The sequence below is a fragment of the Mastigoproctus giganteus genome, chromosome 10 (genome assembly GCF_048544385.1).
Source record: "Mastigoproctus giganteus isolate SK-2022 chromosome 10, ASM4854438v1, whole genome shotgun sequence".
Lineage (NCBI taxonomy): Eukaryota > Metazoa > Arthropoda > Arachnida > Uropygi > Thelyphonidae > Mastigoproctus > Mastigoproctus giganteus.
Genome location: NC_143584.1, coordinates 28,858,476 through 28,883,305, shown reverse-complemented (window position 1 = coordinate 28,883,305; position 24,830 = coordinate 28,858,476). Strand labels below are relative to the sequence as shown.

The 24,830-nt window shown below is 34.9% G+C and overlaps 2 protein-coding genes across 2 annotated transcripts in view; one reads left to right on the top strand and one right to left on the bottom strand.

Moving 5' to 3' along the window:
- LOC150078920 (septin-7-like) overlaps positions 1-9,779 on the bottom strand; it is a 510,661-nt gene extending 500,882 nt beyond the window's left edge. The window contains exon 1 of the mRNA XM_090382840.1: positions 9,714-9,779. Within this exon, the coding sequence (XP_090238966.1) occupies positions 9,714-9,768 (55 nt within the window). The 5' untranslated portion in view covers positions 9,769-9,779. The remainder of the gene's footprint in view (positions 1-9,713) is intronic.
- A 51-nt stretch (positions 9,780-9,830) lies between these two features.
- Positions 9,831-24,830, top strand: part of LOC150078919 (uncharacterized) — a 72,301-nt gene continuing 57,301 nt past the window's right edge. The window contains exons 1-2 of the mRNA XM_090382408.1: positions 9,831-13,965; positions 18,937-19,171. Of these exons, the coding sequence (XP_090238534.1) occupies positions 10,228-13,965; positions 18,937-19,171 (3,973 nt within the window). The 5' untranslated portion in view covers positions 9,831-10,227. The remainder of the gene's footprint in view (positions 13,966-18,936; positions 19,172-24,830) is intronic.

The following is a 24,830-nucleotide window of genomic DNA, read 5'->3' as shown; positions in this document are numbered from 1 at the left end:
AGGCCTTTGTGCATGCGGAGAAATGGAGACTGGGCTCCATGTCATGCTTTTTTGTCCATTTTATTCAGATTTTAGACTGGTGCTTGAGGTGGCTCTCGGTATCAATCAAAGTACCTTGTATACTTTGTTTCAAAGCAAAGAAAATTTAAATTATTTTAATAATTTTATTGAAAAAGTTTTTAATAGAAGATTATCTCAATTTTAAATTAAGTAGAGGTCTTCCTCCCCGAGGAAGGGGCGGAAACTGAAGCCATAGGAGATATTCATTTATCTTCCTATAGCGACAGGCTAAAGACCAGAAAAATTTGTAAATCATACAAACAATAGAGTTTAAAGTTTTTAAGATTTTATGCTTTTAGACTTACTAACAATTTGTTGTTGTTCCAAATTACATTCATAGAGAAGTATTTTTCAAAATTTTTAAGTACTAATTGTGCATATGGGCACTTTGCTCAGGTGGCACAAGATTAACTCTGTTGCTTATATGATGATATCCTCATCGAAGATCAGAGTCATATCTGATTCTTCAGGCTTTCGCTCAAGGTGTATTTCTTCGAAGGTATTCAGTATCAACAGATCTCAACAGGATACAGCACAATGGCCCTGCTGATGCATAGCTGGTTAAATCCACTTTAATAATGGTTATATAAACTGAAATCCTCAAGAAGTGAAATTTTTCCTCGGCCCGCAGACAATATTAAGTGCTTTTCTTTCTCTCTTTTTTTTTTAGCAGCATCACTACTTTCTTATTTTTTTTTTTGTATTTATTTATTATTATAATTTTTTTTTTTTTAGGAGCACCACTACTTTCTTATTTTTTTTTGTATTTATTTATTATTATAATTTTTTTTTTAGGAGCACCACTACTTACTTTTTTTTTTTTATTTGTTTATTTTTTATTTTATTATTTTTTTTTAGCAGCACCACTACCGTCTTTCTTTTCATTTTACTTATTTATTTTTATTTTATTTATTTATTTATTATTATTTTTTTTATTTTATTTTTTTGTATTATTTTTATTATACGCTTTATTTTATTTTCTTCTACTTCATTTATTATTTCATTTTTATTCATTTCTTTTCCATATCCAGCACCATGGGTGGTCGTCTTTTTTTTTTTTTTTCCCTCTGGAATGGGCCCCCAGAGGATCCTGGCCTACCTTCTGGCAATACCAGGTGGGTCAGAGTCCCTTCTGAGACATTGCGTGCTTTACATGGACTGGCCCACCTTCCTGTGGTGTGGACAAGTACCCAGAATCATCTGTCCAGATGCTTCTGGGTAGCCAAGCGGCCAGAACAGAACAACAAAACACACACATAATACATGCAAACCTACGTCATTCACATTTCTGGCCCTTTTATAGTGTGGTACTATTCTTCACAGAGATACGAGGCAGAGTTGAACTGACATTCTAGGAGCCGCCCTTTACATATACATGTCCTCATCGAAGCTCAACTGAACTGAGATTCACTTCTTACATCCAAGTTCCATCAGGCTGATATCTGCAGGCAAGATCAATCAATCGGGTTGTGATATTACCTGATTTTAACTTTAAAACCACAGGACCTGACTATCCCTTCATAGGAAAGAAGACACAGATTGACACACCTAAAACTAGTATCTAGGTTGAGAATCAACAATTTTGATAATGACATCAATCGATTTGGACTTTGGAAACATCAACACCTGGACAACTCTCTTCAAGAGAAATCCTCAACTCATCATGACAGATCATTGATTTCTTGGTCTAAACTGGGTTCTCTTACCCAGTGTACTTTTATCTCTAATCCTTGGACCACACTAACCTGATGGATTCATTTCATTGTTTCTTTAAGGATGCCTCTATCTACATCCCCAAAACCTCTGTTAAAACTAAGCACAGCCATAATGAAAATCCATACTGACAGAGATAATAACTGCCAACAGCTCTTGCTTGTCGCAAAACTTCTAAATCATCAGGCAGCTAGATCACTACAAAGTCACAACGCATAAGACCAATGATCACTGACAGGACTATGTCCCAGGAAAGACAGTGCACTAAACCAGCTCTACAATGTAATGAGACAACAAGGAATTGATGACAAACCTTGGATGGGACTCTGTCTCAAGTATATCAACACGTCTGGATCCTGAATATGGGACAGCATAAAAGAACAACCATAAACTGGACTGCTTCCCATGAAACACAATCCACCAAATTGTCACCATAATTAGAAGAAACAAGGAAGTGACCACAAATTCCAGACGGACGGGACCTAATCCCACACAGGACTCCAAACCTGGACATTGGAGACACCAGTAGCTTCTTCGCTGCCACAAGCCACACTGGCAATCAAATCAAGCAGCACTCTCCCCGGTTTTCTTTTACTCTCCTCCCTGGCTGGGGGAGAGGAGATGGGTCCCTGTCTTCCCCTTCTTACACCTGGTGAAGCATGGGCCTACCTCACTGACTTTCTTGGGTGGCCATCTCTATCATCCCCATACTTCTGTCTTTCACCTCAAGCCTTCAGTCTTCCCCCTCTGCTCTGTCTAAGTACACCACCAGAGGCACCGGTGGCGAATTTAGACAGGGTAGGGAGTAGACTTATATTCTAGCATTAACTCCCTCTCTTCTTTTTTTTTTTTTTTTTTCACATAGGCCCTTTCCACTCAAATCTTCGAACTAGGTGGCAGGGCCTGCCAGAGTAAAAATAAAATCTACTGGGTACCTGACCTGCATCCCTGGGCCAAGTGCAGTAACGGTGGGTCCCAACAGGGGTCCAACGGCTAAATGGTCGAAGAACAATGGTACACAACACTACACATTCTTCCACTTCTCACACACTTTATAAATCTATGGCCTACACAGAGTTCTGTGCTACACAAACAGAGTACACAACGCAGAGATGGGGGGAAACCCCTGGTGCCCTCAGACAGCTAAAAAAACCCTTTACACTTGTACTAGATTGGTTTCTTAATTCCCAATTTCATCTCTATATATTGTAATGTATTAATTTCCCACGTAAGAAGTTTCCCAGGTAAAAAAGCTCTCCCACATAAAAAGTACATGATAAAGAATACATGGCCTATTATTATTATGACATTTTCCCACTTAATACTTTTTAATATAGAAATTCTAAAAAAATATAAAACTATATAAACAATTTGGTAATTGAACAAGTTAGTGCATAGCATCAATTTAGTTCATAGTAAACAGCAGATACCACCAAGAATCTACTGAATTGTTGCCTATTAATTCTCAAGAGATAGCGTATTTCAGTTCAACGTAATTTTATTTCTGAAGAACAGTTTAATCATCTATTCGAACTAATGTTATTAGTGGAGCTCCACAGAGTTTGGTGTTGGGCCCACTGTTGCCTTATATATTTATCAATGACATTGATGAAGGTATATCAGGCTTAATGTCCAAGTTTGCAGATGATACAAAGGTTGGCAGGGTTATTAATGACAGTAATGGAAGTGTATTACTGCAACAGGATCTAGAAAATTTGGGCAGATGGGATGAAGTGGCAACTGAAGTTTAACATTTAAAAATGCAAAGTACAGTAAACCCCCGCGAATAGCGGGGGTCATGTTCCTGAGAAATGCCGCGAATACTGAGTTATGGCTCCCATAGTAATAGAGGGGTTCCGTTCCAAAGTATGAAATATATAAGAAAAACTAGTCTAAAATTTTTTCTATGTATGTATTATATGTACCTTCATAATATGACTATGTACATAGACAGTACATAGTGAAATGCAAGCATATGGCATCAAAATGAAAATAAGAAACAATTTAATAATAAATGTAATATTTATTAGAAATTTCAAATAAATCTTTCAAATCAGCGCCTTTGCTAGCAAAAAAAACTTATCCCGCCAGTGCTATCACCAGTTTCGCTAAAGTGTTGATAAAGGAGTCTTGCTTTTTCACGAATGATGAGTGAACTTAACGGAATTTTATTTTGAGTTCGGTCTTCTATCCACAGATTTAAAGCTTTTTCCATTTTTTCTAATTTAACATCAAGAGTTACAGAGCAAATTTTTGAAACAATTAGCGTGTTTTCACGGACACTACGGCGGATTTTTTCTTGATTGATCGTACCACTGACTTATTGATTTTATAATGTTTTGCCACCGAGAAGCCACTTTCACCATTAGAAATTTTATTCTCTAATGTCATCACCTTCTTTGATCTTTTCACATTTCCCTTGTTATTCGTAGCCATATTTTTGTACGGTTTAGAAAGAACTTGTCCACAGTAAAGTCATTTTCTTCCATTAACACACTGCAAAACGGTAGATTTATCACTTTTGTAAGCATATCAATTTATAAATTGATAAATTTATTCAATTTATGAGCATATAAATTAAAAGCAAACGACAAAACCTTCCATGACAAGCGCATAACAGATACTGAACAAGGATTAGCAAGAAACATCCACGCTCGTGATTTTGCCACCCCTCTCCCCCCACCCACTAAGCGCTGTTTTGACTGGGAAAGATAATTTTAGCCACGCCCATGTTTTTTTATGCCGGAAAATGTTCACGGTGCTTTAAAATTCATATTTTTAGGTTTCATTTTATATTAAATCAGCGACCGCAAATACGCAAAACAGCAAATAGAGATACTGTGAATAGCGGGGGTTTACTGTACTGCATCTGGGTAGAAATAACCCCAGAGAAAGGTACCAACTGTGTGGTATAACACTTAGGGTGGTAGAAAATGAAAAATATCTGGGAGTAATTGTGCAGTCAGATATGAAGTTTTCTGAGCAATGCAGATAGGCTGCCTAGCAGGTCATGGGGTACTGTCAATGCTTTTGCTAGTAGGGAAAAGGATGCGATCATCCCTTTGTATAAGGCAATGGTCAAGCCATGCCTTGAGTACTGCATACAGGTGTGGGAACCTCATTTTAGGAAGAATGTAGAATTGCTTGAGAATATATAGAGAGAAGGGCAACAAGTTTGGTGAGGGGAACAAAGGGATCCTCTTTTACCAAGAAAGGTTTAAGTTCTGTAAAATTTAGTGGTTGGAGACTAGGCACCTGCGAAGTGTATAAAGCCTTGAATGGGTTGAGTACGTTGAATTCTGATGGGGATCTGCTGCTTGTTCAGATTATGAACCTGAGGGGGAATAAATTCAAATTGAGGAAAGACAGTTATAGAATAGATGTGCAGAAATTTGCCTTTAGCCAGCAGTTAGTTGATTGCTAGAACAAACGTCCATCTGTCATCGTGGAAGCTGATAGCTTAAATAAATTCAAGGTGGAACTGGACATACTTTTAGAGGGAATGGTGTGAAATTGTTTTTTTGTTTTGGCTGATGATACATAAGCTCATATGCTTTCTTTCTTGCATCACATGCCTCCATTACTACTACTACTATTCGAGAATCCACTGTCAAATGTAGCCCAATATCAGGACAACTTGTTGTGAAGACATTCACAATATAAAATATAACAAAAACGCTGCCATTTCACAACACATTTCACCTAGATGCAATATGTTGACATATCCATAATTGGATATGTCAACCGTATTACATTCTGATGACTGTGAACAGTTCTGAATTAGTGGATTGTTGCTGTCTTATTGTAACTGTGGCATGTTGAAATTCCAAAGGAGCTCATTCTTCCAACTTGGTATTGAGTTTAATGAACAATATGTTAAGCAATTAAAAATCCTCAGCTTAAAAATGTTTCTCATAGGCAGAGTAAAATATTTATAAATTCTTAAATAGTACATAAAAATGATCTTTAACTTATATGTATATCTTTTCATTTTTATTTGTGTAGTTAACATTTCATACCCTTAAGGTTATTTTCTCTTCTAAGAAGTTTTCCCTCGTAAGAAGTTCACTCCCTTGGAAAATTTTTTATTCGGGTTCTACAATATTTAAATTTTAAAAAATATTTTAAAATAAAAATTATTTATTATTACTAATGCCATTGGCAGCATGATTTTCTAAATATTTTCCTGGGGAGGACCCCCCCCCCCCATTCCTAGGGGCACTTCATCAGCTTTCCAAAAGTTTATATTTTATATAAAAAAAAAAAAAAAAAAAAGCTCTGCTCTTCAGACTGGATTAACATTAGAAGTGAGCTGTAAAGATCAGTACTGGGACTACTTTTGTTTTTGTTTTTCTTAAATGGCATGGTTGAAGGGATGGAGCTAGTTATGTTGAAATTTGCAGGTGTATGAGGATTGAGAAAGTGGTTGGTGATCAGCCAAACAGGCACTCCTTCATCACAACTCAAGGTTCAAGGATGATCAGAAAAGTGGCACCAATGTTTTAATGAAGCAGAATGCAAAGTCATACACTTGGAAAGTGTATGACTTTGCATTCATACACTTTGCAACACCAAAATAATTTATTCACTTGGAGGTGTGAATTAAAAAGCAGTACAGGAAAAGAGGGATTTGGGGCAGAAGAGGTTGTGATATGGGCAGATATGAAGTTCTCCATGCAGTGTAAACAGGTGGCAAGTAGAAGCCAACGAATCCTACTGATAATTTATTGAACATTTGTTTGTAGAGATAGGAAGGTCATGCTCCCATTGCTTTAAGGAAATTGTAAAACCATGCTTGCTTGAAGTCTCCATGCCTGAACAAATTATTCCATATGTTCAGGCATGAAAACTGCACCTAAAAAAAGATGTCAAACTTCTTGAAAGGGTACAAAGATAGGCAACATGCCTTGAGACAGGTTAAAGAGTGCCAATATGAAGAAAGGCTGAATATGTCCACTACAGAGTTTAGTAACCAGGCCCCATTGAGGAGGCCTGATTGAGGTCCATAAGGCTCTGAGAGAAAATGTAAAATGAACGAAAGAGAAATTAAGATTATAAATGATTCTAGAAGTAAGGGCCATAAATTCAAATTACAATGAAAGAGATTTATACCAGCCCATAGGAATTTTTATTTTAGCCAGTAGGTTGCTAATTATTAGAATAAATTATATCCATGGTCAGCTGTTAGGAGGGAAACATAGAGGTAATTTACTCATTTTATTTTTTAGCTGATCCAGAAAAAGCCTTGGGCTTCTCAGCACCATATGGTTAATACTATTGTATTTCAGTTTCAAATATGTTTTCAAAACCTGTGCTCCTGAATTTATTCCTTAAATTTTTTCACTTTCTTATTCCAAAGGTGTTTCACATTCTGTTTGGAAATTTGCTAATATCCAGCCAGTTCCTAAAAAGGGCAACAAATCCTTTCCACCCAATTATCATCCCATTGCAATTACTTCTACCCTTTCTAAAGTAATATAGAAATCAATTAACCACCATTCTTAAACTATCTAGAAACTTTCTATCTAATCAGTGATCACCCGTATGAATTCCATCAGTGTTGATCCAATGGTGATATTCTGGCTTATGTTACCAATCTATGCACAAATTCAATGGAAAAATACGGTGACACTCAAGCAGTTGCTCTTCACATTTCAAAGGCTCCTGATAATGTTTTGCATAAAGGTCTTCTAAATAAGCTTCCATCTTATGGTTTGCCAACTGTTTATTGTAATTGGGTATCCAGTTTTCTCTCTGACCGCTCACTGCAGTTAAGTGATGGTAAATGGCTCTCTGTCTTCTAACTTCTCCACTAATGCTGGTGAAACCCAAGGTTCAGTTCTTTCTCCCACTCTTTTCCTCTTGTATATTAACAATCTCCTTCCATTAACTGGAAATCCTATCCACAGTTTTGCTGATGACAGCACATTGCATTCCTTCTTCCAGTTTGAGAAACCTTGCCCTGCACAACAGCTTCAGCTTCTTAAATATCCACTACCAATTCCTTAAAAATAACTTAGTTGATTTCAATCCTTCTAAAACTCAGTCCTCATCTCTCTCAAAAAGGATTCTTCTGCTTGTATGCTTATCTTCGATGACACTCCCATTTCTAGACAAGATCATACATTTTTATTGGGGATTACCCTGACTTCTAATCTCTCTTGGCATAAACACATTACAAATATTGCTTCCTCTGCATCTAGAAAAACTGGGTTTTCTCTTTTGCTATCAGTATTACTTTTCTTCCAAACAGATGTTCACTCTGTACAAATCGCAAATCCGCAATACCATGACATATTGTTCCCACATCTAGGGTGGTGACCCCCAAAACCTCTCTCAGGCTTCTAGATTCCATTCAAAAGAGGGCAATTAGGTTAATTAATGACTCATGTCTAAGAGAGTTGCTCCACTCTCAGTGTCATTGACGTTCTGTTTCTGCTGCATGCCTTTTCTATAAATACTTCCATAGGCACTGTTCTGAATTGGCTTTTATAATTCCTGCTCTTTCAAAGCAGTCCGAACACGTGCCACAACCAGTCAACATCCTTTTACTGTCCAACTTCAAACTCACAGAACCAACTTTTGTTCTTCCTCATTTATTCATTCAACTTCTATTTTCTGGAACTACCTTAATAAGTATTTCCTGAAAATTAGAATTTACAGAACTCCAAGTATAATGTCAACAAATATCTTCTTTCATCTTCTCAACCCTGAACCCATGCATGGTACTAAGTACTATAGGTTCTAATACCTCTTGTGTTTGGTTTTCATAAAAAAATAAATATATATATGCTGAGTTAACCAAAGCCATGAAACTTCAGTATAGTGTCTGCATTCTATGGTCAGCCTGTTTTGAAAAATGAAAATCCCAAATTGATTGGAGAAACTCTCCCCACTTCCTGATATTAACTAAGCAAACACTTGAAAAACCCTTTTCCACACATCACTAATCAAAATAAATTACTCTGGATACAGAATGCAGGAGGCAAGGTGATGAAACAGTACACTGCCACAGAGGGCTTGTCTTCTTATTGGGATCCCCTCTACAGAAGGTATAGAGTATACAGTATACTCTGAAATTATCAACTCTAAACTAATTCTCACAACACTTACTGAAAACATGTTCAACAATTAATTATACATGATAAAAGATCTTAAACTACTCAGTCAGCTGATTTAAAAAGCAACTGTATGATTATCTATAATGATTCTTACCCCTCCCTTATTAACTTCATGTGTTATATATATATATATATATATATATATATATAGATATCTGTGTGGGGTTCTTGTGGGCTCCTCTTTTCTCTACTTGTAATCCTTTAATTTCCTGCATTCTCAGTTATCAGGTTTATCATTTTTCTCAATGTGCTGTTAGTATGGATAAATTGACATTAAGAGTCAATTCAATGAGTGATTAAATTTTACTGACCAAATGAGTCACCATAACTCAAATGTTTTATCTCACATTTTTTTTTTCTCAAATAAATATCCAGTTTCATGTATGAACAAGAAACTTATGATTATTACTTTGATTTGTGTTTCTAAAGGTACGCCTTGCCGCTTTGTTACTGTTGTACACGCAGATATGGAAATTAAGTACACGTACGCCTCAACTGTCAAGTTTGAGCAAAATGGTAAAGGCATGGGGGTGGGGGGCTCCATTGCTTAAATGCAAAATCTCCAGAGTGCCACACCCTTTCAAGAGATTTAGTACCTTTTATGCATAATAACCTCATATAATAAGAATAATTTAAAGATACAAATTATTACACATTATGGAGCGCTATCAAACTACCTTTCCTCATATAAAATAACATTCAGTTTAATACGGCAAAGCGACATTGTACTGAAGATATAAAACTAAAACTACATAAAATACGTTAGCATCTTCATCGATCTTCAGAAATATAAAATTTATATTAAAGGTAAACACTTACCACTTTTCTGCATCTCGTGCGAAAACCGCCGCCACTGACAATCTGTTTCGCGCATGCCCTCCAACGGCTATTATACTCTCGCTCCTTATCTGGTCCATTTGTTGTTTTGGAGGTTTGTAAACAAGAGGTATTTCGGAGTGTTTGGTTTTGTATGTAGATTTATTTGTCACTAGGTTTTAAAATTGGTTTCCTCATTTTATCCCTTGCTATCTTCAGAATATTACCTGCTAAATATGAAGAATAGCAATGTGCAAGAATGTGCTTTATGCACGAAGAATCCGTATCCTTGATAAAGTAATGGGATCAAAATTAAGTACTGTAGTTATAAAATCTCTCTGGAAAGTAAGCTTGCTGGAAAATTTGACTTTCATGTGGAATCATGTCTGTGAAGGATAGTTTTTATCCATACCATCTTTTTATTTATTTGCATCAAATGCCATAAACTTTTGCTTTACAATTAAAATTAAGATGTAAACAAATACATTTCGATATAAATCAGAAATAATTGACCGAAATGGAAAAGTACAAAGTAATTAAAAAATTAGGTGAGGGATCATTTGGTACAGCTCTTTTAGTTAAAACTAAAGAAACAGGAACATTATATGTTCTTAAAGAAATTAATATTTCACGCATGTTATCCAAAGAACGAGAAGAGGCAAGAAATGAAGTAGAAGTACTTTCCAAAATGCAACATCCAAATATCGTGACATACAAAGATTCCTTTGAGGAAAATGGAAACTTGTATATAGTTATGGATTATTGTGATGGTGGAGATCTTTATTCACATATCAATTCCCAAAGAGGAGTTCCTTTTTCAGAAGAAAAAATTATAGACTGGTTTGTTCAGATATGTCTTGCTGTCAAGCATGTACATGATCGTAAAATATTACATCGAGATTTAAAATCACAAAATATATTTTTAACGAAGTGTGGTATTGCAAAACTTGGAGATTTTGGAATAGCCAGAGTATTAAACAGTACTTCAGAACTTGCAAAAACTTGTATAGGAACGCCATATTATTTATCCCCAGAAATATGTGAAAATAAACCTTATAATAACAAAAGTGATATCTGGTCATTAGGTTGTGTACTTTATGAACTTGTCACTTTAAAACATGCATTTGAAGCAAAAAATATGAAAAATTTAGTGCTTAAAATAATTCGGGGTTCATATCCGCCAGTGCCACAACATTACAGTTTTGAACTCAGGAATTTAATAAACCACTTATTTAAAAGAAATCCTAGAGATCGCCCATCAATTAATGCTATCCTAAAGAAACCATTCATTGTCAAAAGGATCAAAAAATTTTTAAGTGAAACGCTAATCAAAGAGGAGTTTAGTCATACAGTTCTTCATAAAAATGCTGTACATCCTTCACTTCCTGTTCTATTAAATGGTTGCAATTTGCCCTTGAAAAAAGATCTTAATCGGGGTAAAATTTCAAATCCATCAGCTAAGTATGGCCCATCAGTTGCTGTTAAAAAATCAAAAGTGGTTCAGAAACCTTATGAAAAATGCAAACGGTCTGAAAGTGTACCTTGTGAAAAACAGAAGGCAAAAGATGACCAGAGAAGGAAATCAGAAAATTCTAATAATATGCACCAGAAACTTGTGGAAAAGCAGCGAAATGATAGATTAGAGAAAGCAAAAGAAGACTGGAAGAATGCTATTGGTACATCTCTACAAAATAACTTACCTTCCCTTGATCATTTGCTACCAGAATCAAATAAATTTTCTAAAAATGAAAATATAAAAAATTGTTCTGAAAATAAAGTGGAACAAGATTATAAAATACCCAATTTACCACAGGAAATAAATTTTCCATTCCTTCAACACCAATCACATTCATCAGCAGATTGTTTATCACTTAAGGATGATTGTTATTCTTTCCAATTTATGAATAATTTTATACCTTTTCTTCCAGTACAGAGAGAAAAAAATGAGGACATTGTCAAACTGGAAAACAATAAAGAAAACATAGGTCATCTCCCTCGACCACAATCCTGTGATTCAAGGAACAGATTAAATTTGGATAAAAACACCTCGCCAGCTCAGAGAAAGCGATTACAAAATTATAATGAAAGAAAAGCTGTATTAGAAAGAATGAAGTCAAAATTACCAACAAAATTAAAATTAAATTTCAACAAAGAAAATATCCACATTGGACAACATTTAGAAAAGCATGCTCAGAAACTTAGAAATAAATTAAAAGAAAAATGTAAAGAGGCTTATGAATTAGAAATGAAAAAACTTGAAAACAGTATGCAGAAACAATCTTTAAATTTCAATATTGCCTTACCAGTGCATATTGAAAAGGAATGTCAATCATTACAGTCTCAGCACAGTAATATAAGTAGTATTCCTTCCCGATCAAAATGGAAAGCAGAATCATATGTTACAGCTCTTAAAAATTTACCTTTAGAAGAAACAGCATCAAATATGGAAGCTACAACTCTTGAAGATAAAGTTGTTGTATACAATAAGAGACCATATTCAGCACCTGCTTCTCAACAAGATAACCGGAGGTTAAGAAAACTTGTGATAACTTCATTTAATGCTACAAGCCAATGTAATTGTAATCCAATAAATGATGAGTGTTGTGAAGGAAAATGTAGTCAGAATGCCTTTGTGAATCCAGATGATAAGGTCCCTGCCAAAAATATGGAAGTAAATATTTTTGATATGAAAAAGGTGTTAACAATTTCTGAAAACATACCAAATCAAGATATATCAAATAATAGCAATAATCATGGTCAGACAAATAAAAATGCTGGTAATTCTACCACTGAATCCCTTAAGACTCATTCCAGTCATTTAAATTCTGATTGCAGTTTTCCCAGGTTAAATTGTGGAAATCAGCCTGAAAGTGAAATAAATGGTGATTTAACTATAGATTCTGCTTTTCTTGATACTGATGACCAGAAAGATTATGATAGTTCATCTGCTACAGAAGAAAAAGTAACTAAAGAAAAACTCAACCATGGTGATAGTGATTTGGATAAAGGAATGCATCAAACAGTAATTCGTGTTTGTAAAAGTCCAGATTCCATATCATCTGATGGTGTCATTAATGACAATAAAGACTGTTCATTTGATCGGGATTCTTCATTTCCTCTGTTAAAACCTAACCATATTTCTAAAGATTCAACACTGAAACATAATTCTCTCTCACCAGAAAAAGACAAGATATCTAATTCTGCATCCTTGCCTTCACTTTGGTCTCTGAATGCAGAACATAATGCAGTTAAATCAAACAGCAGAGTAACTGACCCACTCTCAAATGTGATTTGTTGTTCAGAAAGTTCTTTTCCAGCAAAAAACAGCAGAAATAACAATAGCTGTAATTTTTTTCCTGTTCTAGGTAGCATAAATGACCCAGAGAAAAAGTGCCAACACCATGTTCCTGCCCAGACATCTGTTCTAGCCAAGGTTGTAGTAAATGATATACTTAGTAAGGCAGAAACAGTAATAAACTCACATTCATCAGGTAAAATCATCCACAGAACTGCACAAGAAACAACATTGCCAGTAGTTACCCAAGATTTGCTGGCCAATGAGATGTATGTAAATAGCAGTGAAGTTAGAAACTTTCCAGACATATGCCCTGTGATAACGAAAGCTGATAAATGTGTGCAGTGTGAACCTTCTGATTTTAATTTATGTGACACAGAAGAATATTTACATTTTAAAACTCCTAAATTTAATCCATCATCTGGAGGAGTATTTAGCACTTCGAGTAACCAGATTAGTTCTCTATATGTTAATGAAAAAGTAAAGTCATTTACTGTCTCACATGGAAATACAGAAGACCATGCTGTAAATCAAATATCTTTAACATGCACATATCTCCAAAATTATAAGGAAACAACCTTAAAATCCAACTTATCAGAAAAAATGAAGGAGATTATGAGTTCGGATGACATAAAAGTTTTCAGTTCAACTCAAGAAGCTGTGAGAGGAGGATTATCAGGATTTGGTATCACCAGAACACTAGTCCCAGCATCATTTCATAACAGTTTATTATTGAAAATAAAAAGTCATTCAGAAGAGAACTTAAACATGAGAATGCCTGATAACAGTACAAAAACACTTCATTTCCGTACACTTTCATTACCAGAAATTCAAAAAACATCTCTGTATATGCCATTATATTTGCAAGATATTAATATTTCTATAAAAAAAGGAGAAACAGTAGAAATAAACTCTTGTAATAAAAGTGAAACTGGTACATCAGAGCTGGAAACTGATGAAGTAAGTTTAATTTTTATATGAATATAATGTGCTTTAAGAGTAAGTTATATGAGTTTGCTTCTCTTCAAAAAGACCTGAACTAAATATTTGGAAATAATTTTGATGTAGTTGACAATTTCAAAACAAGTATTAATAACCAGATTCTCTCAATGTTGTGCAGATTTCTTGCAAGAAATTTGCAATTCAACATAGTTGGTTGAAGAGCAGATTGCATATGTTTATTCTCAACATCTGATGCATTTTGATTTTTTTCAGGGTGTTTAGTGTTAATATCCATTAAAATTGTGTAATATTTTAGGGAACCTAACAGGTTACCCAAACATTTCACTTATTTTTTTTTTCCATTTAACAAATGCAAATGATCAGATTATAATGGTCTTATAAATCTTAATTTCCATAAGGGAAATTAATACCTAAGATCATTACAATTTTCCTTCTGAAAATTAAAAAAATATATCCCAAAAAGTATTAGTATTATTAGTGACAAATAATGCAGGAAAGCAAGCTTATACATCAGAAACTTGCTACTTTCTAGCCTTTCCCTAAGCTGCATAGCCTAGGTTATTTTGTTTTATTGAATGTAGTCTTAACCCAGCCAAATGGAGAGGTTTAAAATTATTGAAAATGTTGTCCTTTTGTTTGTTGTGACTGGTCCATAATAGGATAGGCCCCAACAAGCAAGCAAAATTCTGCCATACTTTTGTGAATTTTGTGTTTAGTTTATTCCCCTACCCTACACCACTTTTACATATAGTATTAAATATTTTACACCTTATCATGTGTTCTCTAAGTAACTGGGAAAAGTGAGAAAAATCTGAACAGGTTTATGGATATTATGTTAGTGTGTTCAGCCTATTTTAAAAATTACCCACACTTTGAATTTTCATAACTAACAGAAGAAACAAGATAGCCTAAGTTTACAAATAGTGACTTTTCATTGGTGTTTTCTAAAATTTTTCAAAATTGAAAAAATTCAACGTATTGTAAAATTTTGCAAACTATAAATGAGTAGATTATGATTACTCCTAGGGAACCTCAGTTTTGGAACTGCTGACAGCATTTGCACAGCTAAAACAATGAGTCACAAATATATTGTCTGCAAAGTGTACACTTGTCTGTTTTTTTAGGGGGGGGGGGAAACCAACGTTTCTGAGACTGAAAAATCATGCAGCCCTAGTGATACAATTTATAACTTGATAGAGTAATTATTAAGTATACCCTTTCTTTAGTAATTTTAAAATGGAGCATAAGTATCATTCTGATACAGAAAAGAGCTCAAAAAAAAAAGAAAGGATTGTATAGCACTTCAAAAATTTGTTTCAGTGTATTAACGTAAGAAACTGGGATGTCTTCAAAAATTTGTTTCAGTGTATTAACGTAAGAAACTGGGATATCTGATTGAGGTGTATAAGGCCTTGAATGGGTTAAACACACTGAATTCTGATGGGATTGGATTCTTCCGCTTGCTCAGATTATGAACCTAAGGGGGCACAGTTTCAAATTGAGGAAAGACAGTTGTAGAATAGATGTGCAGAAATTTGCCTTTAGCCAGCAGGTGGTTAATTGCTGGAACAAACTTCCATTTGTCGTTGTGGAAGTTGATAGCTTAAATAAATTCAAGGAGAAACTGAATTTTTATTTTATTTATTTATTTTTTTGGCTGATGTTACATAAGCTCATATGCTTGCTTTCTTGCATCACATGCCTCTATTACTATTATCTCGGTCAGGACGGAAGTTTCAGTTATAGTAGTTTCATCACTAATAACTTGTGTGGTGAGGTCCAGATTTGAATCCTGCTGGAGACAAGAGGAATTCTTATAGGGTTCCTCAATCAGGGTTGTACTTGATCTTGAGCAGTGGTGTAGAGGGTATCAACCAATTTAACATGTAAATCTGCCATTAGACATACACGTACAGGCATAATAAATGACAAAAACATATGAATTAGATTGACACAAGATCTGGCATACTGTCCTGTGTGGTTGATGCGCTAAAAAATTCTAAGTATCGAGCCAAAGGCTTTAGTATGATACTAAAATAGGTAATTATCCTGTTGTTTTTATACATAGCCAGGTATACTCTGCCTTTTATTAAAGACAACCTGGGGGTAATTGTGCAATCAGATATGAAGTTCTCTGAGTAGTGCAGACAGGCTGCCAGGATAGCTTATGGAGTTTTGTCAATGATATACAGGAATTCTACTAGCAGGGATAAGAAAGAAGGTGATTATCCAATTGTATAAGGCAGTGGTCAGCCCACATCTTGAGTACGGCATACAGAAAGGATGTAGAACTGCTGGAACAAGTACAGAGAAGGGCAACGAGATTTGTGATGGGGAACAAAGGGGTGCTTTTACCAAGAAAGGCTTCCATTCTGCAGATTGCCGTGTCTAGAGACTATACACCTGCTAGTTTATCTGATTGAGGTGGGCAAGGCTTTGAATGGATTGAGCAAGCTTCTTTGGATTCTTCCTCTTGCTCAGAATATGCACATGAGGGGACATAAATTCAAATTGAGGAAGGATGGTTGCTGGGGGTAGATGTGCAGAAGTTTACCTTTAGCCAGCTGAGTGGATGATTGCTGAACAAACTTCCATCTGCTGTTGTGGAAGTTGATATCTTAAATAAATTCATGGAAGAACTAGACAAAAACTATTGGAGGGAATAGATGGTGAAGTCGGAAGTGTTGTGTTTTTTTTTGGCTGATGCTGTATAAGTTTTCTTTGCCACTATTAATGCTAAAGGATGTAGTGCAAAACATTTTTGTATTGGGGTGTCGTTTGTTCATTGGTAGTTTAAGCATAAGCAACTGGTTAGATGTGCCAACATTATAATATCTAAAACATTATAAATGAATACAAAAAAATATAATAAATAAATATAATAAGAGTAGTGTGCAAAAATCTTAATGACAGTGATGAGTATACCAAACAACTATACAGAGAAACAGATGGGCCAGTAAATCAGATTGTCTTATAATGGGAAATTTTAACTTTTCAGGTGTTGAGTGGAATTTGTGGGTTGTAACTCACATACTAGCAAGGCTTTTGTGGATTACTTGGATGACTTTTCTATAGAAACATGTTAGAGAGGCAACAAGAGGAAGCATACTCTTGATCTGATTATCAGCAGCGATTATCAGGTGATACAGAACCCTGTGGTAGATATAAAGTGGTCTGTAATTAAGTCACAAAGGAGGTTAGACAAACTAAGGCAGATTACAAGAAGACTCAGACAAAGAATATAAAGGACAGCAGCAAAGACTTCCTTGCTTATACTAACAGTAGAAGGGATGGGTTGAATCACATTGTGCTACTTGATGTCAATGTTATAACTCTTGATGACCATGCTCATGTTGCTGACAAACCAAATATGTAATTTGCATCTGTATTTCCACATGGAGAATTCTTTAGGGAATGGGATGTCAGAAGTTTAACAAACTCTAACAGAGAGCTAAATGATTTTATGATATCTGAAAGGAAAACAGAAGAGATTGTTGAACCTAAATGTAAAAAAGGCACCTGTTGTCAATGGGATATATCCAATTATATTAAGGGAGGCAGCAAAGGAGGTAAGCAAACCCTTAGCCATAATTATGAGGGCATCCTTGGATTCAAAGGAGGTCCCTATGGACTGGAGATGTGCAAATGTATCCCCAATTCACAAAGGGGATCTAAAGGTGACACAGATAATTACAGACCCATTAGCTTTAACGTGTGTTTCCCGAGAAAATAAGAGTCGCTGGGTTAAAGAATTAATGCAGGATCATCTAGACAGGAATGCAGTATACTGTAATCACAATGGATTTATTAGGGGGCATAATTATGACGGCATCCTGGGATCAGGAAAGGTCCCTATGGACTGCAGATGTATTCCCAATTTACAGAGGGGAATCAGAAGATGACAGTGTAATTCTGTGTCTTTGGTATCAAAGGTAATAATTCTACAGCTGCATTCAAAGCATGCATTAGAGAACAGTAAATGAAAAAAAGTAAAGTTCCTTGCTCAGTTCAGTTCCTGAAGGCATTGATATCTATTTCGAAAAGGCTGTCCCTGATATGGGTAGAAACTGTTGCTAAGATTAGCCAAACTTCACCCATAGAAGAGAGGTGTCGAGACATTTACATATACCAAAGACAACTATACTCAGCAGCAAACATCCTGAATCCTGAAACTGCACCCTTATAAGTTCAGAACAGTTCAAGAATTGTTGCCATTCAGTTCAAAAGTCCTGAATTTCTTACATATATCGCCAACTTGATTGTAACTAAAAATGACTAATTGCATTTTGTGGTTTGATGAACCCCTATTTTATTTTCTTGAATAACTTTGCATAACTGTTAATGCAATAAACTGGTCAATTATGACTACTGTTTCTTTATCATGAGAAAGGAACAGTATGGTGCAGGTTCACATCTGCTTTCATAATTTCTCCTGAAAACTGCACCAGTTTTCAGGAGGTATAGGAAATTAGACCAGTTATCTATATTTCATATTTTTATGTGTATATCTTATCATTGTTTCTGAAAATATCTAATGGCTATTGGGGTTTATTTTATTTTATTTTTTTGTTTTTGAGACATTAGTTTCTTGAAGAAAAAAGTGTTATAGAAGTAGGGTTCAAGAGAAATTTATTTAATCATCAGTTAACCTGATAGTATCAGAAAGAGTTTCATTATACTTGTAATTTGACAATCATAATGAGTTTCATTATACTTGTAATTTGACAATCGTAATGAGGTTTATTTGTACTTGGTACCTCTTCCCCTCCCCAGCCAAAAATCATAGGTTTAACTTTTGATGTAAAGATTTTTCTTGACTAATTTTATATATGTGAAGTTCTGAGTAATGTAATAAAAAATTTAAATAGTTAACATAATAATATAATCATTAATGGGAATTAGATTTTATAAATTTTTAAATTACGTCAGTGTGTGTGCATATTGAATGATGACTGTTTTTATATGTAGGATTTAGATTCAACTCTTACTGAAGATTGGAATAACAGTGAAGCAGAGGAAGAACTGGAAGAAATAACCAATTCTGAAGGAGTTGAAGAAATAATTAATTCTGAGGGAGATGATGAATTTGATGATGATGATTTAAATAATGTTCGTGCCTCCATGGAACTTATTCTCAATCAGCCCAGTGACTATTCTAGTGCTGATAGCATATCTGTATGTAGCTCTGTTATGTGGCCATTAGGTAACTAACCCTGTTTTTATTTTTATATATATATATCTATAAATATGATAACAGATATTTTAATATAATTTGAGTAGCTAATTAGGAAACTTGTGTTTGAAAAAAAAATGAAAAAAGTTTGTAAACTCAGAATTTTTCATATTGTCCCATGGGTGTCCACTTTCTCACCAGTGAGGTGCCAGTAAGTAAAAAACAGCTGTCTGGAGAGGATAGGAGCATCTGATTACAATAAATAACATCATTATACTTCTCTTTGGGAAAGTTTCATTTATTTGTATGTAGCATTCAGGCAAATTGTGATTTTCTTAACAATGCTTTGATTTTTCATATATCTACCATCATCTGTCAAAAATATGTGATGACATATGTCTATCCATTTTTATTTATTAATTTTAAAAAGTCAGATCAAGTGATCTACTACAAATCTACTACCATTACACAGATTGGACCACAGATGCAATAGATTTGAATAATGGTAGCCCTTATACAGTGAAAAATTATAATAGAACAAATCCTAGCACTTATGTGGCAACACCATACCACTGACAAAGTCACTGTTAAATTAGAATATATACAAAAAACTAGGCTATAGATTACAGTATTAGCATATCATCTTAGTACTAACCATATTATAGATTAAAAATGAATAAATATAAACCAGAAAAAAAAAATTAAAAGAAAATTAATACCGCAAACATCGGTGGCAGCAGTGAAAAATTATAAGTCAGTCTTTGTCTCTAGTAATTTCACATAATTTAGAACTAGTGCTATCTAAATTTTAATTAATTAACTTATTCTAAAATTTTAATTATTTGATATCATGTTTTTGGCTTTTCCAAATTATTTAGGAGCGTTTCTTCTGTAGTACCCTGTATCTTGATCCCTCATCTCCCTTTTTCTGTTTTATTATTTTTTGATCTACTGATTCAGCATATTACTGGTAAACGTTTTATTTTTCCATTAATTAAACTATTTTTAGCAGTACATGGTGGGTTGTGCATATTAAATGTTGCCATTCATGTTTGCTTTCTGGTTTATATTTATTCATAGTTTCTAATCCCTGTTACTTGGTTAATACTGAGAGGATAAGCTAATGCTGCACTCATACTGTCATCTATAGCCTAATTTTTTCCTTATATATTCTAAATTAACAGTGAATTTATTTTCCTATTAATTATTTTTGCTGCCACTGATGTTTGCAGTATTAATTTTCTTTTTATTTTTTTATTTTTTTGGTTTATATTTATTCATAGTTGTTAATCTATTATATGGTTAGTATTGAGACTGCTAATGCTGCCTAATACTGCCATCTATAGCTTAGTTTTTTGTATATACATATTTTAATTTAACTGTGACTTTTTGAGTGGTATGGCGTTTCCATGTGAGTGCTACAATCTGTTCCGTTATAATTTTTCACAGCATAAGGACCACCATTATTCAAATCCATTAAATCTTCATTCCGATGTGAATCGGTTCGATGATACATGGATTTGTCTAATGTTTGAAAGGCAGACCTTGTGTCCTCTGTCAAGATGAGACAATGGTCAATCTATTTTATTTATTTATTCTTATTTTGTTGGTCAAGTTTAGTAGTCACTCTCCATTTCTAGTGATATTTCACATAATTTGGAACTGCTTCTATCATCAGGGGCTCTGCTAAATTTTAATTAATTGGCATATTCTGTTTATTTTGTATCGTATTTTTGGCTTTTCTAAATTATTTTAGGAGTGTTCCTTTTTCCCTACCCTGTGTCTTGATCCCCCTTTTTTTCTGTTTTATTTTGTATGGTTTTATTTTTATTATTTTTTGCTTCATGGGTTTGCCATATTACTGGTAAATGTTTTATTTATCTTCCTATTAATTAAGCTATTTTAGCAGCATGTGTTGGATAGTGCATATTAAATACTGCCACTGATGTTTGCTTTCTGGTTTTTATTTATTCGTAGTTTCTAATATATATACAGTCAGTCCTCGTATAGCACGATAGTTGTGTTCCTAGAAACCCTCGTGCAATATAAACAACAGGCCCTATGGGAAAAATAGGGGTTAGGTGCCGACCACCCAAGATTGAACACACATTTGTAACCAAAACATTACCAACCACAATAAATTATCGTAAGAAATATTGCTAATGCTTTTGCTTCTATCATAAGCAAACTTGTTTTTTTGTTTGATTTTCTATCGAAACAGAAAACAGATGTCTTAATCTAGTGGATTTTAATTACACTTTGAGTTGTTCCTGCTATGAAAGTTTTTATTTTCTCTGCATTCTTTGTAATCTTGGCGTTGCCTCATTTAGGGCTGTAGCACATGCAATATCACATGGTCTTTCATTTCGCCCAAAGCGTTTCACAATTTCATATTTTTTCTCTATCGACAGAGGCGGACTGGCCATAAGCCTTACCGCACCAGTAATCACACCGGCCTCTGGCCCACCAGGGTTTCCCCGGTGGGCCAGAGGCCGGTGTGATTTTGGCCATAAACGCTAGTATGAGGCCACTACAAATTTTCCCGGGTAAGAATTTTTGACCCAGTCCACCTCTGTTTATCAATATTGCTTTTCTTTTCCTCTCTGAATCTGTAGTGTCTTCACCAGGACGCTTCCTTTTCACACTTTTTAAGAATTTTACTCATTTTTAGGTTATATCTCATATTGTGAATACCTTCACAACGAGTTGCCGTGATATTGCACTACTTCAAATAAGTAATGCTTCACCTAAGGAGAAGACTAATGTTACTTATTCTCAGATAGGTACCACCACCCAGACGGCACCGTTTCAGGGCTATTTGGCCCTTCTTCAGTGAGTGGGTAGGTACCCAAGTGATGCAATGATGGCAAAAACAGTTATGAAGTATAACTCCACAATATGAGAGATGCCTGATGGTGTATGATGTATTTAGACTAAGGTGCATTTAGGGCTAGAGCCTCAAGCTGCGAACAAATTTGGACTATGTATATATAAAGTGCTTTAGCATCATAATACACAGCCATTTCTGAATAAACAGAAAATTTTTAAGGCGGCATCATTTTAGGTTATATCTCATATTGTGAATACCTTCACAACGAGTTGCCATGATATTGCACTACTTCGAATAAGTAACGCTTCACCTAAGGAGAAGACTAATGTTACTTATTCTCAGATAGGTACCACCACCCAGACGGCACCATTTCAGGGCTATTTTGTATATGTGTGGGATAATAACTCAACTATCCACTTGTCCCTATTAGACTTAGAAAAGCAAAAAGGTAGAGGGAAAGTAATAGGAGTGGAAGAGGAAAAGAAACAGTGTAGAAGAATGAAAGGGACAGTAACTCCTTCAACTCACACCACTCTAAAAATCATAAACTCCTCAAATAGGCAACGCTTCCCCAGTGGAGAAGGCTGTTGTTACCTATTCTTGGAAACTCCGGACATCATCAGGCTCCTCCTGGTGCCATTTCAGGGCTATTTGGCCCTTCTTTGGTGAGTGGGTAGGTACCCAAGTGATGCAATGATGGCAAAAACAGTTATGAAGTATAACTCCACAAAATGAGAGATGCCTGATGGTGTATGATGTATTTAGACTAAGGCGCATTTAGAGCTAGAGCCTCAAGCTGCGAACAAATTTGGACTATGTATATATAAAGTGCTTTAGCATCATAATACACAGCCATTTCTGAATAAACAGAAAATTTTTAAGGTGGCATCATTTTAGGTTATATCTTATATTGTGAATACCTTCACAATGAGCTGCCGTGATATTGCACCACTTCGAATAAGTAACGCTTCACCTAAGGAGAAGACTAATGTTACTTATTCTCAGATAGGTACCACCACCCAGATGGCACCGTTTCAGGGCTATTTGGCCCTTCTTCGGTGAGTGGGTAGGTACCCAAGTGATGCAATGATGGCAAACAATTATGAAGTATAACTCCACAATATGAGAGATGCCTGATGGTGTATGATGTATTTAGACTAAGGCGCATTTAGGGCTAGAGCCTCAAGCTGCGAAGAAATTTGGACTATGTATATATAAACTCGTTGTGAAGGTGTTCTCAATATGAGATATAACCTAAAATGATGCCGCCTTAAAAATTTTCTTTTTATTCAGAAATGGCTGTATATTATGATGCTAAAGCACTTTATATATACATAGTCCAAATTTGTTTGCAGCTTGAGGCTCTAGCCCTAAATGCGCCTTAGTCATTTTTAGGGAATAAAGCACAATTACAAAATGAGGAGGCACGCTTGATACACATAAACAAAGCTGCGCACATGTAGCAACTGAATAAACAACACCGTAAAGGCAGAGACACACTATGCTCACTAGCTCACATTTTACTAAAGCATATTTCTGGGGGTTACTACCATAAAACAATTTCCAGTTGCATTCCTGCTAGTGGAATCTGTAATAAACTGGTAGTAAACTTGATCTAATTGCATTTGCGATAATACCGATAGCTAGAATTGTGTGGATTTTTACGTTATGGTGAAATGTGTTTCCCCTTCACTGATATAAAAAACAAATACATTTTCAGAATCTTCTCTTCATTCCTATCGTGTTGCATTCAGTTGGGGTGATTCCGCGTTCGACTGCCATTTCTTGTAAACACAAAGGCGAATCGTGCATAAGCGAATTCGGTTCGTGTTATATACGATATCGTTCCCCTATTTATAAATCGTGTACGATCGAATTTGTGTAGTGTAAACACGTGTTATACGAGGATTGGCTGTATATATATATATATATATATATATATATATATATATATATATATATACACAGTCGATTCCGGTTAATTGGGACACATCGGGACTAGTGTATTTTGGCCTGATTAAGTGGCTGCCCCGATTATCTGAAGTTTCACGTAAATAGTTAAAAATACAATGCACCCCTCTTTACAATTGGTTCACTCTACAATCAAATCACGCTATGATGGACTCACCACAGTAAAGTACCATTCACTATAGGATGTGTAGTAAGCGCCAGTCATTGTGATCACGTTTGTGAATTGAATTTTAATTCTATTAAACAGCGATTCTAATTAGCAAAAATAGGAGGAATATTATCCACAGGCTATAAAAGTAAAGTTATATTAAGCACATATTTACCCTTTATTACATTACCAATTAAAAAATTAAATGATACGTGAAAATCAGAATATACGTGATAATCGGCATAATTAATACATACATACTATCTAGTTGACATTTCTGTTCACTGGCATTTGTGGGTGGGGTTAAAATTTAAAACAGTAAAAAGATAAGCAAACAATAACAAAGAACACGGCACACACAAATTGCAAGTAATACGATACGTGCAAGTGAGAACGGAGTAACAAGTTACGAAGCTTTAAAAATAGGAATAAAGAGAAGATTCTGAAAATTAATTTTTTTATATGATTGAAGATTTCATGGAAGTGTAAACGCATTTCACCATAATAACCCACAGAATTCCAGCTGTCGGTACTATCGCAAATTCAATCAGATCGAGTTTACTATCCGTTTATGATAGATTGCACTAACACAATCTATCAATAAACAGACAGAAAAGCCCAATAAACAGGTGACTGCTAATTGTTTTTATTGTTTTATGGTTTTGACCTCCAGAAACCCGACCGAACCACGTGGTACAGTTAGAGACAATCATAGGGTAATCTCCAGTGTTGTGGTTTCC